At 43.0% G+C, this 17969-nt stretch overlaps 2 protein-coding genes and 1 pseudogene across 2 annotated transcripts; 1 reads left to right on the top strand and 2 right to left on the bottom strand.

Annotated features, from left to right (window-relative positions):
• Positions 1-472: 472 nt before the first annotated feature.
• Positions 473-6420, top strand: LOC125540245 (annotated as a pseudogene).
• A 144-nt stretch (positions 6421-6564) lies between these two features.
• Positions 6565-8999, bottom strand: LOC125540244. The gene has a single exon (XM_048703821.1). It carries the CDS (start codon positions 7401-7403, stop codon positions 6870-6872), a length of 534 nt encoding a protein of 177 aa, XP_048559778.1. The 5' UTR covers positions 7404-8999; the 3' UTR covers positions 6565-6869.
• Positions 9000-9017: 18 nt separating this feature from the next.
• On the bottom strand, positions 9018-15177 carry LOC125538318. Its single transcript, XM_048701581.1, has 11 exons — positions 14650-15177; positions 14075-14123; positions 13991-13995; positions 13743-13816; positions 13159-13165; positions 12979-13091; positions 12718-12853; positions 12531-12597; positions 10948-11035; positions 9237-9497; positions 9018-9121 (listed from the first exon to the last, which is right to left on the bottom strand). The coding sequence occupies exons 1-7, from the start codon at positions 15175-15177 to the stop codon at positions 12772-12774; spliced, it is 858 nt and encodes a 285-aa protein (XP_048557538.1). The 3' UTR covers positions 9018-9121; positions 9237-9497; positions 10948-11035; positions 12531-12597; positions 12718-12771.
• Positions 15178-17969: the final 2792 nt, after the last annotated feature.

Raw genomic sequence — 17969 nt, 5'->3', positions numbered from 1 at the left:
AATTTATATGGTGTGGAATTATATTCAATAATAAATCTAATGACATTGATTTGTTATTGTATATGTTAATGTTTTTGTCTACAAACTTTGTCAAAGTTTAGAAAGCTTGACTTTGACCAAAGCTAATATGCGGACTAAATAAAAACGGAGGGAGTACAGTATTTCGGTTCCTTTGAGCTTCGAATGGGCCAAGTTATCAATTATTGGGGCCGGTCGATCGACGTGCTGGCAGAGACTATCTGTCTCTCGGCGGCTGTACATACTGCAATCGCCATTCGCCGGTGGCCACTAGCACTGTGCGATCGATCGCCGCATCTTCTCCCCCGCCCCGACGACTCGCCTCGTCGTCGGGTGCATGCGTGGACCAAGTGTCGGTAAGCGACGACCGCGCCTGATACGATCAACGATTCGGTGGCAATTAAGTACGCCCACCACCTGCCTGCTCATCGGGCTTCGGTTCCTGGACGAAAAACGTGCTCATGCACGCACATGCAGCTCACAAACGGTCCCAAAACCGAGGTCTCCCGTCCATGACTACTAATTCGACCCATGTATCCACTGGCCAGTGAACCGAATTTGTCACTCGATATGTATGCCCCGCCAGCCATCTTCCCTTCTCGCACCATTGCCATGGCAGCGTCCAAGCTTATCCCCACCTTGCCCGTCTCTTCCCTCGCCCTCGCCACCTCTCGCTCGCCGTCCGGCCAGCTGCGCTCCCCAACCCTTCACCCGGAGGCGGCGTCGGCGCTGGAGCTGATATGGGCTTGAGCTGGACTTCGAAGGGCGTTGGCCGTGGCACGACCGTGGTGTGTGCTACTGCCGTCCACGGCCAGGACGCCACCATCCAAGTCCAAGGTATATGCATGCACCCACTGTTTCCTTTCAGTGTGTAAAGTGTACCATGTGCGTAGCAGCTATAGCTTAAAAGTTGTTATTCTATCAACTTCGAAAGTACTAGCCGTACTTTGTTTGGTGCAAAGTTTATGTTGTTTTGCTTGAAAGCAGCTGGAATTCAGTCCTTGAGAAGTTAGAGCATCTATAACCGGACTTGGCAAATCCGGCCTCTCAAACGTCCGCGGACGCGTCCGCAAGCACTGACCGAGCACCCGTCAAATCCCATCGTCCACATCCATGTATCTCATATCCGAACCCCTATATCCATACTAAATCATGCAACGTCGATGAAACTACATAGATCAGCTGACCGGACATAGAATCAGACATAGGATAGCACAATAGTTCACCAAAAGATTACGAACGGTTGTTCAAAGGTCCACCAAAGTTCACATAAACGACGGACAACTTTATACTACATCTAAAACTTGAAATGAAATTGAACTTCGCCACTTTCGGGACGGCCCTTTCCCCTTTCGGTCGCCGGCGCAGCTGTGGCCGTCGGCGGCTGGGTGGAGGATCGTCTGATTTGTCAGACGAGGAGGAGGAGACGATGATGAGGCCCTTCAGGCGCTAGACGGCCCGGTCCTGCTGGCGCCTGAGCTTGGCCAGCCGAGCCACCTCTGTCGCCTTCTCCTTCGCCTCCCGCTCGGACTGCTCGATGGCAAGCCAGAGAGCCTTCGCGTTCTTTCGGCGGAGCTGCCGAGCGTTCGTCTCCGCCGTCGTAAGCGACCGACAGTAGACCCATGTGAGGAGCTTCTCGTCCTCGTCGGGCTCCACCGGTAACCTACGGCGGCGGCGGCGGGCAGAGCTCTCCGTCGTCGTCCCTCTCCCTTGCCCGCTGCCTCTCGCGGCAGGCGGCGCGTGTCCGTGCCGGCGGGGTGGGCACAAGCACCCAACGCTGCCCACGCGAGGGAGCAGTAGCCGAGGGGGGGCAGGGGACGACATGGGGTTGAGGCGGACTGCACAACCCTTGCAGAGCTGCGCGCGGGCCGGGAAGAGCCAGCGCTGGTGTCCTCGCTGCGCCGGTGGGGGAGAGGCGACACTACAAATCCAAAACTGCCGCTTATGTCCACCTTGGACCTCTTGAGGGCAATGCGGAGGGCGAGCTCCTCTTCGATGTCCATGTTGGAGTTAGAGCGGCTGCCGGCGCTCGACATGGTCGCCGGAGCTGTCGGATGGGTCGAATTGGAGGGGAGAAGAAGGGACGGAGCGAGAGCGGAGTGAGCTAGGGTTTCCGGATTAGGGGTAAATGTGAGGACGAGCATGGGATCGTGGTGGGCCGAGCTGACGTGGCGAACACGCCCGGATCCCCCATATTTGGGCTGGATATGAGGGGTGCCGGACAGCCCGGACGTTTGAGGCACCCGTCTGGGTCAAAAAATCGTGACTTGTCAGTGACCGGGCGGGCAACCCGGGCATTTGAGGCCGATTTGGTCCGCCCGACTGTAGATGCTCTTAGTCCGCACATTTTGAAATCTCATCCATTCTGCGAAGCTCAGCTTGATAACCTAAGTAAAGTGGGAAAGTACATTGCAATATCTGCAACCTCTACTAAATATAGAGTGGAAAACTCAGTGCTCTTTTGTGCTCATACCTGTGAAAACCTATGGACAATTATCTTAATGTTTATGTCAATGAAAAAAAATACTTAGGTTGAGTGTATGCCCCATGTATCTATGTACCGGGCGCGTCCTTCATGGGATACACAATCTTATCTGTGTTTGTGCTTCACAACGTAATACGAGTATTTATCTAGTAGGTGCAACTATATGTAGCTCATATGTGGTTCTGGCATGAAATAGAGATTGACAAGTTCTACTTTTTAATATTGTGATTGAAATTGCCGCACAGGAAGCAAGTGGAAACCAACTGTTTGTGTGGTCCTTGTGGAGCTCTTCAACACAGGAACTATACTGCTAGGCAAGGTAGCGGTTGATAGCGGCATGTTTGTATTCTCATTGCTTTGTTATAGAAGCCTTCTGGGTGCCATTTTTATCTTGCCATTTGCCCTGCTCCTCGAAAGGTGAGGAGTTTTGTTTATCTTTATTATTTCTAATATAATTTTTAACCATTGCCTCAATAATATGTTTGACAAATCTGCAGTGGGAAGTGGAAAGAATTGGATAAGAAGGCTCTTGGTTGGCTCTTCATCAATGCTTTTGTCGGGTATATACGCTCGATGAACTATCTTATATACCTTTGCACTAACATAATATAATTAGTTTGGTAGTTTGTTTGTTTTTTATCCTCTAAACTCTATATTGTGTTCATTGTTTATATATGTGTATCTTGTCATAAAAGATCAATCAACCGAATTGGGGAAGTGGTTTTACGTCGGTCTGAAGATGACCAAGCATACATTAGCCAACTAATTCACTCGACACAAGTACAAAGCTTAAACTGGACCTGAATGATTCTCTAACCCCCATATGCTAACACTTTTTTTAAATCCTCCTCGGACATATGGAAAACCTGTGTACCAGATTCTTCATCGAATGTTTTATGCCTTTTTTATTCATTTGTAATTGCAAAATAAATTAACAGGTTGAGATGCACAACTTCTGTTTAATCAATTTCATAGTTTATTATATAGACCAAATGTCAAGTATGATACAGTTTCTTTTTCTTTGAGTATATGATTAAGGAATAATGTTTATTGATATTGACAGTGATATTTTGACATTGTATAGGTACTCGTTGCCTATGGCCATGTATTACTATGGGCTACATGACACAACTGCTTCCTATGGTGTGATCTTCTCCAGTTTAACTCCGCTCTTCACTTTTGTCCTTTCAATATTGCTTGGGTAAAAAAAATCCTTTCCTCCGACGTACAACACCGTAACTCCTTATCTCCAATGTAGGATGGGACCCCCCCCCCCCAATCCTGCTTTCCTCTACTAATTAATTAGTAAGTCCGTCTCCACGAATAAACAACTTAGTTATGTACCTTAATATCCTAGAGATTAAAAAATAAAATTTCAAAATATATTTTGCAGCATGGAGACCTTGCGCCTCAAATCCAAGGAAGGTAGCGCGAAGGTGGTTGGTGCATTGGTATGCTTTGGAGGGGCTTTATTAATAAGCCTATACAATGGGAGGGAACTGCATCTCTGGTCTCCAGTTATAAGAGGTGTCACTAAGAGTTCTAATGGAGTAGCCGGAGGACGCCACCATTTGAGAGGCACCTTACTTTTGTTGGGTGATTGCATATGCTATGCTTTTTGGTACCCCATACAGGTATGTCCAATTCTGATACGGTGGCTTTAGACTAAGTCTTGTATCTATAACGAAGGGTTTCTAATAATGCAGGTGAAAGTTTTAAAGGTGTGTCCGTGGAAACATTGGTCATCAGTGTTGACCTGTGTTCTAGGTGGTTTGCAAACATGCGCAATAGGAATATTTTTGAGAAGAGACAAACTTGCTTGGCAAGTAGGATGGAACATTCAACTATTAACAATTGTCTACTCAGTAAGTCGTTTCCATAATCTGCTCAATTTTAGAAATCTCTTACTATTGCATGATTTCCACTACTTTCCACATTTTCAGATCTAGTTGATAATTCCACTACATTTATAAGCTAATCTTAGTTTATCAAGCAACCCGAGCAAGATATGTTTTCATCATAGATATGGATAGCTTGTAAGGATAATAGTTGTTAGAGATTGTGGTGTATTCAACCTTTATTCTAGCTACAAGAATCAATGGGCATATCATTCTTAGAAGTTAAATGTTAACTTAGATCAAAATTGTAAAAACTTGCTTATGAGGACATCATATATGGTTTGAGATCCAACTACTTCATGATATTCAATATTCAAAATATTTCTTTCTATATTTTTCTTAACTTTATAGTTTAAAAAATAGGCAATAATGTCTCACATACTTGATTTGGAACATAGGCTGCACTTGGCACAGCCGCCAAGTATTGGTTAAATCTCTATGCTGTGGAAAAGCGAGGTCCTGTTTTTCCACCAATGTTCAGCACATTATCGATTGTTTTCACCATGGTCCTTGGGGCTTTATTGCTAGGAGAAAGCATCACCGTTGGGAGGTACGTGTATTTTTGTCTAGTATTTGGACTCACATTGAAAGCTTTTTTTTATGTATGTGTAGGTATTATAATTGGACATAACGTCTCTATCCCTAGGGTGTGTATATTCTCAATGTAGTTATCATTATCTAATCAAGTTACACAAAATTATAAATCATGACTTGAAGACACAATAGCATTGGGAAAAAATCATTCTTGTGACAAATATAAAAGTTCCTTTATTTAATTTCAAGAAAATGGTGCTTAAATATATTTGTGCTTATCATGCTGTATGTACCTACGTGTGAAGCATGCCTTATGATCCATATGATCAATGAATGTATAATTGATGAGTTGTGTTAATGCAGTGTCCCACCTAGTGGTTTGGAATAGAGATAGTGAAAAATTGTACCTTAATGTATGATGAAACGGAAATGTTGAACAATGTAGCTGTAACGTCCCGGACACACCCGCCGGTGGTCGTTACTCCTGGAGGGATCTAGACTGGCCCCACTTTTCTGCGCACTTTGTCATCACTCATGTGCACCCGGGAGCAACTTGCCGGTCGATCACCCATCCTGAAACTACTCCAAGCTGATGACGCTTAACTTTGGAGTTCTATCCGAATGGGCTCCCGGAAAAGAAGGAATTCCTTATTGATATGAGTAGTCTATCATCTCTAATAAGCCAGGCTATCACAGTAGCTTAATGAATGTTGTGATTTAGTTATACATTGTTGCACTAGAATTACATCATATACCATAGTTTGATTGTTAGTTATTTTAATCTTTACATGCTCTTTTATTCCGTAAGTGATACATTTTACTGTTATATGGCAGCTTGTTGGGTAGTGCTTTGGTTTTCAGTGGTTTGTATATGTACCTCTACGGAAAGGCCAAAGAGCTAAATGTGAAGATGATATCATGTTCAAGCAATGAAAAAGCTTCAGGCGCAACCTACCCACAACTCAAAGTGTGAGGATCCAGGATTTGGTCCTTAATTTTGGGGAAACAAGTTTCTAATGAGCTTCAAATTAGCAGTTGAAACCAACTATGTTTAACATGTGAGATAGTAAACTAAAATGATTTGACCAATCCTAAGATGTTTCATGGTGCGTTAATGATTTCCAATGAAGTAAAACCCTAGTTTACAAGATATGTATCTTATCGGATTATAGTATTGTGATGCCACCTAGGACAATATCTTCAACTTGAGAATATACGCAATTGCACAAATTGGTGATTTGGTGTTATGGGTCTACGTCACAAAATGTGCCCTCTATGTATTAGTAGGAAACATGGTCAAACACGGTGTTTGTAATTTGTTGAACTAGTATTTTGTATGTTGTGGTACAGTAACATTATTTGGTGAAGTTAGTTGCAGTAAGCTGTGTTTACTATCATGTTTTCTGCATTTCTTACACTAGATGACCCGTTGCGCCAATGGCGCAAAGGCCGAATGTAAGCTAATCGGTGTGAGAGTATGCTCTAACCTATTATTGTTCAAAAAGAATAGCTTATATACATTGGTTGAATGTGTACATGATCGATTGGGAAATCTTAATATGAGCTTGTAAGTGCTGCAGATATGATCACAGGGAATGTTTGATGCAAACATTAGTGTGAAAGCATGGATAAAAGGAAAGGTTGTTTTCTTCGGTCATAGTGTTGTGAAACAACAGTAGAAGAGGAGACCTTCACATATATACAATAAGCGATGGTAAACCGCTCTTGACTATGACAACAATAAAATCTAAAGATCGTAAACTACATCATAGACTACTTTTCACCATAGAGGCAGCAAGGGAGGACTAAAGTCTATACATATCTTGTTGGGAGTAGTCCAAAATGGGAAAGATGCTGGTCTGATAGATATGAAACAAAAGGTGGTTGTTGCGGTAACCGATGAAGCACGCTATCCAGGATACATTCAGCAAAGTTTACCAGAAACTGTTTCTGGTTGCTTCAAGGCGCTGCTCAAACTTCATAGCAATGTAGCGTAGCCTTTGCGTCAGTCCTTCGATGCTTGCAAGAGCTGTTTTCATAACTCCTTTGGTGTTGTCCTGACCTTTCAGGTGGCGAGCAGCTGTTGTGTTTTCTATCTGGGCAGAATATGAGTTCATGTACCTGACAGCGTAGTAGCATGTTTTGCGCAGCTTCTTGATTGTCTCATTGGATGAAGTCAACCATTTGACCAGGTGCGTCACTTGATTTTCTAGCCTCTTGACATGGGTGTAGTGGTAGCCCCTCATTTCTTTGCCATATGCATTCTCCATGAATCTAATAGCCTCCATAGCAGCACTGTCTTCTGCATCTTCATAGCTATCTAAGATTGCACCTGGTATAGAACTCGGGACAAGTGAACCATCTAGCAATTCCAAAGTAGAAATGAAAGTCACTATCACACGATTCTTTCCGCCTGGGTATATTTTGTGCTGGTAAGTTGCAGGGGGCAGCTTTAGAGCTTGCAGCATGAGGCCAAAGATGTGAGCATAAGGAATCACTATCAGGTAGTCATTATCCTGTAGGGACAAAGCAAGGGTAAATTTTTTTTCTCAGAAAATAATAGCTGAACCAATAGATGAGAAGTGCTAAAAGCTGCTAGCCTAATTAACCTAATAGCGGAACATTAATCCCTCAATTTAGCAAATAATTGAAGATATACCGCAACCATATAGATCTAATAGCAGCAGTCTTAACCAATGACAATAAATAAACTACCACTATTTTCTCCCGTAAATAAACTGCAAATAATTAACATAAGCATTAAATCTGTCACCCAAATTAACTTAATAGGTTAACACTTATCTTTCTCTAATGAAATAAATAACATCATGCATCACCGCAAGACAGTATAAATTTCACACTCAAAATCTAATCAAAACTGCATCTTGTGCCATTTATGACACTTGGATCAACATTTAAGGGAATAACAATAGATCACTGTCAAGTGGGAATGTTTTACTGAATTTCAACTTATATGATAAAATTATTAGGCAAGCTTTGAAAATAAGTTTATAAGCTTTCAGAATCCTATCCGCAAGCACATGAAGATAGTAGAAGAAATTGACTTAATTTCATGATCAAAATAGGCAGATTAGAGAAATGATTCTAGAATAGAAGAACATAATAGCAAAACATAATTTTATATTTGTGCATTATAAGTACTGAAGGCTAAATATTGCAACGATTTGCATTTGGTTTTCAAATATTTCACATAGAAAGAACAAATCCTTCTCAAATCTACAGCTATAGAGACAGATCCTTCTCAAATCTCTGTTATCACGAAGATTGCAAGAAAGCAAATGGATTGAAAAAACAAAGAACTGAAACAAAAAACATGGCATACGAAATAAAATAAACCAATATCTTGCATCTGAGAAATAGTGATTCCCTTAGTTATTTGAAATGGGGTAGTATCAAGCCTTACGTACAGTAAGCCTTGTTTATCCATATAAAATGTATATCAAACAATTTCTAGCTATGTACATGAAAGAAAAATACACCTAAAGAATTTCATAAACCGGTCTACGGGTCGCATATCTCTAGCATTACTCAATCTGGAATACTGGACACGAGAAAGCAAATTGTATTGTTCAGTTCTTATCAAGCCAGGAAGAAAATACGAGGTGAAATTCATATATACAAAGTTCAGTAAACACGCCGGTAAGGTTAGATGCAAGAATCAAATTTTGTGCTATGGAGACGAGAAATGAGCGATGATTACAGAAAACAATCAGCAAGAACTTCATAAAGGCTACGAACTCATCATGGAAACCTGCCCAGCGCATGTTTAACAAATTTTGTAGTATATACAGCTAGGTCTAGTTTAAATTAAGAATGAACACGAATACATATATAATCCCACAATTACTACAGGTGGAATGCAGATCCGGAGAAGAAAAGGTGTCATGTTCAGGAAAATCACAAATTAGGGGCCAATAACGTAGGAAAGTCACAAATTAGGGGCCAATAACGTGAGTAAGAGAGGGGGGGCAGGAGGAGGCAGGAGGAGGAGGTACGTGAGTAAGAGAGGGGGAGCAGGAGGCTATCTCTACGATGAATGGAGTATAACAGGTTATTAGAATATTACATGGGCACAGGCGTTCCTGTCCTTGACGCTATTGATCCTGGGGAACCCTCGTCACAGACGATACCAATGTCCATGTCCTCCATGCGTGAGCTTCTGGATCTGAGATTGAAGAGGATACTACAGTCAGGAGAAAGGAAATAGAGAAGGAGATTGGAAAGCAAGGATGAATTAGAAGGAAATAGAGAAAGAGATTGTATAGCAAGTGATGAATCACCTCTTTCTGTACCAGGGGCTGATGGATCGTTGGTGGAGCCGCGCCGGTCAGTAGGGATATTGTTGGTTACTGTTTCTGTTCATGATTATTGTTTCTCCTGGAACAGTGTGTGCTAAATGATAGTGCTATATCCCTTGAGTGGAAGGTGGTCGCTGCCAAGTAGGGCATGCCTCTTCCTTGTTTAGCATACAAGCAACATCCACCTTCAGGGCCTGATGCATAAAGAAATGGCCTCTCAAGAACCATATCCATTCAAGTAGGCTGTAAAGGGAAGAAGATAAAGATAAACGATTAACAATGTTGATATCATGAAGCAAGACATGTGGAAACAGAAGCAAAATGTGTCAATATTGAAGAAAAGTATTTTAACCATTAAGATGGGTACAGAGCTAATATCGCGCTTATATTACACAACTGATATAAATAAGTGAAGCATTCGTTGCTGTACAAATATTAGCATGTAGGCTAGGATATGGTTCCATTCTAGTCCATCTGGAGCAGCAAGTATAGTTATTATCCTCTGGCATATCTTGGTTTTCAGACCATCTGCAGATGCCCATATAGTTAAAAGGCCAAATGACCAAAATACAAATTCAGATGAGGAGATATTAGCAAATAAATGCTTAGCATTACAGATAGTTACATAACAAATCAAATTTTTGCTTACTGAAGCATGTCCTTTTCTCTGAAATTAATAGTCGGGTGTGGAACATATATATTCAACCAAAGTTATATCCCCTCTTCTCAGACCAAGACGACACAATGAGGTATCATCTGTTTCCTAAATTACACTTAACCTGAAATCTGTGTGCATACGTGCACATGGCATATCCATTTATTCCTAATAGGAAAATAGCCAAAACATCGGTCACTTTCTCTTTTTGAGCTGAAAGACCCGATCAACTTGGAATATGCATGCAGACACCTCTAATCTAAATAGAGGAACTGAACAAATCCAGTCACTATGATTTTTATTAACTATATACATTATACATTCCAGTCAAGGCGTCCTTTCTAGAAAATGACATGCTTTAGCTGTGATTTTCTTTAAATATGCACCACCAAATATTGAAAGGTAGAATAATATCATCATCCTTTTAGTTTCCCATTCCATATGGAGGAGCATAAAGATAGCAAAAATGTTAGTACTGTATGCACCTTTTACTAAAGTATCACCTTCATAGCTAGCAACAAAAAAAGGAGCTTGAAAGTTTTGAATCTTTTGTTGGACACAACAATGGTGTGAACTCATTGGATAAGAATATAACAAATATTTGCTATCTTCATCTCCAGAGAGAGAACATATTCACATGATAAATTAGCAGCCAATTGTCCAAACTTAAAAACAGAATGCAATGCGAAGAACCGCCCACCCAATCATTGCCAACTACATCGCCAGCAGTATATTGAGAGAAATCATCAAATCTGGCCAGAACAAAAGGTCCCCATGTAGCTACCTTAATTAGTATATGTCCAAAATATTGTTTCCCAAAAGAAACATGAGTTACAGTTTAGTAGGACCGAGAAGGATTCAAGATTATAAAAGGAGCTGGGATACACATTCTTATTAAAGTTATTGGTTCAGATCTGTGTAGCTTTCAAGGGGCTACCAATCAATCCATATGTCCATCCCTACAATACTTTCAGGAGGGTACCACTCAATCCATTTGAGCATCTCCTTTTTGCATTAATAGAAGAGGAGCTAGCATACCTGTAGATGGGTTGGTGATGGTGAGGTCGCCAGCAAGTAGACCTAGCTGCAGAGGACACCGCCTCCCCCACGCTGTACTGCGTCAAACCTGGAAGTGCACATATTAAAGCAAGAGTTTATCTGCCACATAAGAAAGCACATACATAAATGCAGCAACAATTGAGTTGGGCACACACGAACATTGACAAAGCAAATAAGGAGAAGGCATGCGACTGGCTACCGAAAATAGAGGAAACCACACAAGCATGGATATGAATACATAAATAAATATACACATGGCGACCCAACCTTGAGTCACAGAACCTTCTTTTCCTCCAGTCATGCCAGTGCCTTGAGAATTATTTGTCTTCGTGCACATGCTAGCGGTTACACTCGACACTTTGTTTAAAAGCAGAGAATGACATGTACATGAGTGGACGACATGATGGCCTTGATGGAAAATGAAACGTACACAGCAAATCATCCTCCCTTGAAGCCAATACAAAAACGACGGTCTCACTCATTTGACCCGAATAATGAACACAACATATTTATGCATGAAGAAATAGTTTTTTGCTACAAATAGATGAATCAAAGTAAATAAGAATATTTTGTCCTGTAAGCAAAAAAAAACTCTAGACAAACACAACCGAAATGTACGCACTGAAGCATAAGATTTCCTCGGCACAACACACCTAAAAAATGTTGGCGCATGAGAAGCTACTTCCTATATGAACACAGAAGAAACCAATCATCATGCATTCTGAATCTAATTCCAATGCATACAAAATGCACACCTGATCATCAATCAAGTTCTTTAGGTAAATCAGTTACTTTGAATGAGCGTACACATTTGAGTTATCTTAGCTGCTCAAGGCCTGAACCAAACAGTGATTACCACTATTAATCCATACATACAACAATAATCATAGCTTGAGTGCTTAGCTGCGTACCACCCATGTACATGGTTAGAAAACTGCAATGCGCTTACAATTTTAAGGACCCATCACCCATATAAAAGGAAATGAACCTTCAGAATGTGATATTACTTGTTTCTTCTCTCTCAGTAAAACAGTAAAACAACTCATGGCTTTTCTCTTGAGGAGAAGGGGGGAGGGGGCAGCTAGGAGGGAGGTCGAGGAGGAGGGACGGTCGCGTGCTGTCATGGGCGTGGGTGGGGAAGCTAGGTTTTTAGTCGCTGCCAGCTCACTCGCTCGCTCGCTGCACTATTCATAGCCTACGTGGATGGCTTGGTTCTGCCTAGCACCCCTTTTAAATTATTACAAAGACGACATTGCCTAGCATGATTCAGAATCCAAACAAAATAATTTTGAAATTCACCATCAAATGTAAAATTTCTTATGGTTACCAAAATGAAAACATCATATAATGCATCTTCTGTAAAGCAAAGAAACCACACATATATCTTTTTCCTTGAAACTGAATGATCCTTAGCACCAGCCCAAAACAACATTCTACTATCAAAATCCACAAATTAGTAAAAGAAACATTTGCATCACATTTTTACTACCTGTACAAACATGCCTTGCCAAAGTTGAAACATAAGTAAAGCAAAAGTATTTTTCTCAGACTCACACACACACCTTTTAACTGCGGACAAGAAGGGTGATGCCTCAAAAAACTTCCAAAGATCCTAAAACCTCCAATTTTCTGGACAAAATAAAGAAACAGTAACTGATTAAAATCCTATTCAAAAATTCCTAGCTAATTATCAGATCATGAATAAGATTGTAACATCCTGGGTGCCAATAATCACCGAGGAAAAATCACCTGAACTGATCATACATAGTCTGTGAAGCAAGAGTGAGCACGTGATTGCTGGAGCTACTTGGCAGCGGTGGTGGCTGCTGCTCCTGTACCACACTGACAGCTCGAACATCCAGGCATAGCCGAGGGAGAGCCGCTGCTTTAGCATGAGCACACGTTAATTAAAAGGATAAACTCAAATCCCTAACAAGAACTTTCTTTTAGAACAAACTCAGAGGGGACTGAATTGGAACAAACTGAAACTGGCTGGAAGAGGTAAATCACCTTGGACCGGTGCTTAGATCGCCAGAATTAGAATTAGAACACTTCATTGATTTGTAAGGGGAGTCGTGATGCTTTTGCTTTGGTACCAGTTGCTTCTTTCCAACATCAGACTCCTGTTTATTAGTTAGTGATCGACACATTACAGGTTGTATGTTCCTTCCTAAGTTGAGAATTTCACACCTCTTCCCTGCAATAACACAACAGATCAATATTCAGGTGAAGCTATTACTTACAGTTTCACAATTTGATTTTTTTTTCCTATTTATGTTATCCAATGTTGCATTTGGAGAAGTTAAAAGTCAAGATGATATCTAGAATGGTGCAGACCTGATAGTAAGCTAATAGTTCAATCTCAAAATTTCAAGCAAAGTAACATCAGTTAAACTGAATGTGGATTGTTCAGATAGTCCATATCAGCATCACTGCTTTCATTCATCAAGAAAAGCTAGTACAGAGCCATTATGCCTCCATGAAGTTTGCACCTGGCATCCTGGTAGCATCCAAGACTGGAAGTGACACCGACGTTGACCGAGAAGCATTCAAGATTATAAAAGGAGTTGGGATATACATTTTTATTGAAGTTCTTGGCTGCTGAGATGTGTATCTTTCAGGTGGGTACCACTCAATCCATATGTCCATCCCTACAATACTACAGCAGAAAGACAAAATTTAAAACTATATCTCATTGGCTACTCTCCAGATTTGAGCTTCTCCTTTTGTGCATTTGCATCAAAGAAGAGAAGAGGAGGAGCTAGCATACCTACAGATGGGTTGGTGACGGTGAAGTAGCCCGCAAGTACACGCAACTCTGACACGGGAAGCCGGCTCCTCCACGCTGCTGAGACATGGGAAACAATAAAGTAATAAGTCTCAATGGACGACCACTATTTTGAGCAGGTTTGCAGAGCGAAAGACGAACTTGGTTTTACAGGTGCTTTTCTTGAACAGTTCTACACAGGGAATGAAGATACTCGAGTGGTTCGCGATGCTTATGGCAGTTCGCGATGCTTACTTGGACTGCACAGGGAAAATTAAGAAGGATTTAAAGGCAAGCATAAAGAACCCATATATAATACAAACTGAGACACATGGTTACCGTTGGCATCTTCAGTGGCATCTGGTTCTTCTTGTACAACTGTCACTTTCTGCAAGCAAGGAGTAAAGTTGTCAACATGATATATTTCTTGGTGCTTTAGTTGGGATCGTTAATTGGAAAGCATGAGTATATTTATAAATCTGAAACTTGCTCAAGTGATTTTGATTCACAAGTTTTATAATTAAGCACGGGTTCACATTATCTAGAGACTCAGAGTTAGATTTTAGGCTATATCTATGGCACACAGTACTGTATCTTGTATGCATAGGACTATTATTTTGCGTATTTCCATCGAAGATTCTATTTGTGCAGACTTTTTGTACATATATATTTGTTCACCAACCATTTATTTTCTGTTGAAACGAAGGTAATACTTGATTATCAATTTTTCAAATCTATATCATTGTTTTGCTGCAACATAGCATAGTGAGGCATTGCTAGCTAGAATCCTAATTCGCATATCAAGAGGGATAAAGGGGAGGATGGTAGGAAGGCTAGAGATTGCAATTAGCCACATCAAATACATCAACGTACATGTTCCTGCCAGTGGCCTACCAAGTAGAGCGAAGACAAACCTGAGTTGGAACAGGCTGCAGGTTGGAGTCGGTACGGTGGCGGCCTCTCGCAAGGAGATCCCTGGATCGAATCCCCGTGCGCCCCTGCTCGCTTGAGGAGGCGGATCCGCCACTCCTCTCCGCCGGACTGGGAGGAGGAAGATGCGGCTGGTCGAGGCCCGGCCATGGAAGGAGAACCGCCTGGTTCCTCTTGCCCGCCTCCCGATCTGTTGCCTCCTCGTCCACATCGCGTGGTCTGGCTGTGCTGGTTGGGTGAGGAGGCAAAGAGAGGAGGAGGTGTTGGAGGCGGGGGAGACAGGCGGCCGAGAGGGAGGAGAAGCAGCGGCGGTGGCGGCGGCATGGAGAAGAGGAGCGGGATGGGAAGAGACGAGGGAGAGAAAGGGGTTGAGGAGGGAGATATTTCTGTCGATCCACGTTCGATCCGCGGTAAATAAAGTAAAGAAGGGGCCTGACAGCCCACGATCCATTGGCCACAGCCCACGACCGACCCACCCCTGATCTCCATCGACAAAAGCACGCGCCCTTCATCCCACTGCGAGACTGGCCCACACGCAACCGCGGCCCACTCGTCAGCTGCTCCTGGACCGATTATGCACCGTACAAAAAAACAAGCGGCTGGATGTTTACCACCGCGATTAAAAGTACAAGTACCGTGGACAGCGAGGCAGAACGTGCGGGGTGGATGATTTTGAAGTGGACAGCGAGGCAGAACGTGCGGGGTGGATGATTTTGAAACCCAGATGGCGCTGGTTTAGCGGGTACCATAGGAGGCTTTATATGTTAGATGAGAGTTGCTACACATACAATGAAAATTCATATGACGTCTGCAGGATCACATTAATGTAGTGTTGTTGGCCACAACATATGAAAGCGGGCCCTTCTCTTGTCATACAGGAATCGGATGGAAAACTCGACCCAACAAGGGATTGGAACCTCCAGGTTCCATTTGATTTGCATGCAAAAGGAGTGCCCAAGTGCCTCATCGGACATGCATGCCTAACCATCTCCGACACATTTTCACACAAGTTCTCATTAGAGCATAACCTTGTACTCCCTCCATCTCATGATGTAAGACGTTTTTTGACCTATAATGTAAAACATTTTTTCACACTACACCCGTGTCAGAAAATGTCTTACATTATGGGATGGAGGGAGTAGAATTCGAAACAATATATGCAGACCTTATTCAAATAGCAGAGGGAGAATGATTACTGAGGTCTGTGGACTGTGGACAAACGGTCCCAAAACCGAGGTCTCCCGTCCATGACTACTAATTCGACCATTTATCCATTGGCCAGCGAACTGAACCTGTCACTCGATATATATACGCCGGCAGCCATCTTCCCTTCTCGCCCCGTTGCCATGGTAGCGTCCAAGCTTACCCCACCTTGCCCGTCTCTTCCCTCGCCCTCGCTAAGTCTCGCTCGCCGGGCCAGCTGCACTCCCCAACCCTTCACCCGGCGACAGCGGCGGCTGGAGTTGATAGTGGCTTGAACTGGACTTCGAAGGGCGCTGGCAATGGCACGACCGTGGTGTGTGCCACTGCCGTCCACGGCCAGGACGCCACCATACAAGTCCAAGGTATATGCACGGACCAATTGTTTCACTTGGGTGTGTAAAAGTGTACCGTGTGCGTAGCAGCTAGTGCAGCTTAAAAGTTGTTATTCTATCAACTTTGAAAGTACAAGGCATATTTTGTCTGGTGCAAAGTAACTCCAATTCGTGAAGATCCGGGTAAACTAGGGCTTGGCCCTACATCAAATCTTTTTTTAGACTGAAGTAGGGATAATGTGCCTCCACGCCCTCCACCACGCAGAGGAACAAGGGTTTGCTCATCCGGAAGCGACACCAAAAAAATCCATCATGGAACTTTTATTCGGGATGAAAGTTGTTCTTGTAGAGCAGTTGTGCGCCGATGATCCTATCCCGGTGAACAATTCTCCTTCCCTTGATTAAACCCTTGTAGTTTAGAGCATATGCTCTGCTTCCTTCTTCATTTCCTCCTGGAGGCCTGTCATCATCATGAGCTCCTTATCCAACGAATTCAACAAATCCACAAATTCTTTTTAAATGAATGCATCAAACTCATTGTTCTAAAACTCCTCATCTGGCGAATCCATCGTTTTACCTATAGAAGGGTAAAAAAAAAAACAGCTCGGCCTGTCGAACACATAGAGGGCAAGGTGTCTGACCGGAGGAGCAGGACGTATCGCAGCGGCATCCGGGGTGGCAACCGTGAGGGGCGGCAAGGATGGCGAGGAGGGGTTTTGTGCCGGTGGTGGCGGCGCTGTGGGGTCGGGACGATGGTGGAGCTAAGGATCGACGCAGACGAGGCAGAAGAGAGGAGAGATAGAGGGCAGGTCGGACTAGGTTGGGAATGATTTGAAGGGATTTGGTGTGAGTTCGGTTTGTCGGATCCGATGTGACAGACGCGTCCAGACTCGTCCAGGCTTCCACATTTTCCCGGATATGGACTGGGTTTGAGTGGTGCCAGTTGCAGATGCTCTCATCCAGTTCTTACTGTATCTCTCTTTGTCTTATGGTTGGTACGTCCACATTGAACTATTTCAGCCGGTCATCTAGCTACACATCTGCTTGTGCGGTGCCGTAAATGTGGCCACTGTTACTCACTAGGGACAGGGAGGGAGAACAGAACGTGCTAGCCACTAAATCCAGGTCGTCCATGACTACTAATGGCTTCCAGCCATATCCATATCTTTCCCTCCCACCGTTGCCCTGCCATGGCAGCGTCTGTGCTAACCGACACCTTGCTCGACTCTTCTCTCCCCATCGCTTCCACCTCTCGCGCGCTCCCCTCCTCCGCCACCCGCGGCCAGCCGGGCTCTTCAACCCTCCTCCCGGCGTCGTCGACTGGAGCTGGCACGGCCGTGGTGTGTGCTGTCCACGGCCAGGACACCACCATCCAGGACCAAGGTATATGGATGGATCCAGTATTCCGTTGGGGTGTAAAGTCTACATAGCAGTTACAGATCAAAGGCTGTTATTCTATTACTACTACTATTATTATTTTATTAGGGGAATGCATATGGCGCATTTCGTTATGGTTTCAACAGAGTTACGTCATCCAAGATACTCCCTTTGTTCCAAATTATAAGATGTTTTGAGTTTAATCTTCTTTTATGAATCAAAAATATATAGTTTGGTGTGATTTTTCACCTGTTTCAGTCTGTATATTGTTCATATTAAAATATACAAAATGTCTTATAATTCGAAATAAAGATGATATCCTGCAAGATAAAAAGGGGATCACTCCCAAAAAACACATGGTACTAGGCATACTTAAGTTGGAACTATTTAAC

The sequence above is a fragment of the Triticum urartu genome, chromosome 2, assembly GCF_003073215.2.
Source record: "Triticum urartu cultivar G1812 chromosome 2, Tu2.1, whole genome shotgun sequence".
Classification (NCBI taxonomy): domain Eukaryota; kingdom Viridiplantae; phylum Streptophyta; class Magnoliopsida; order Poales; family Poaceae; genus Triticum; species Triticum urartu.
This window is presented reverse-complemented; position numbering and strand designations above follow the sequence as displayed.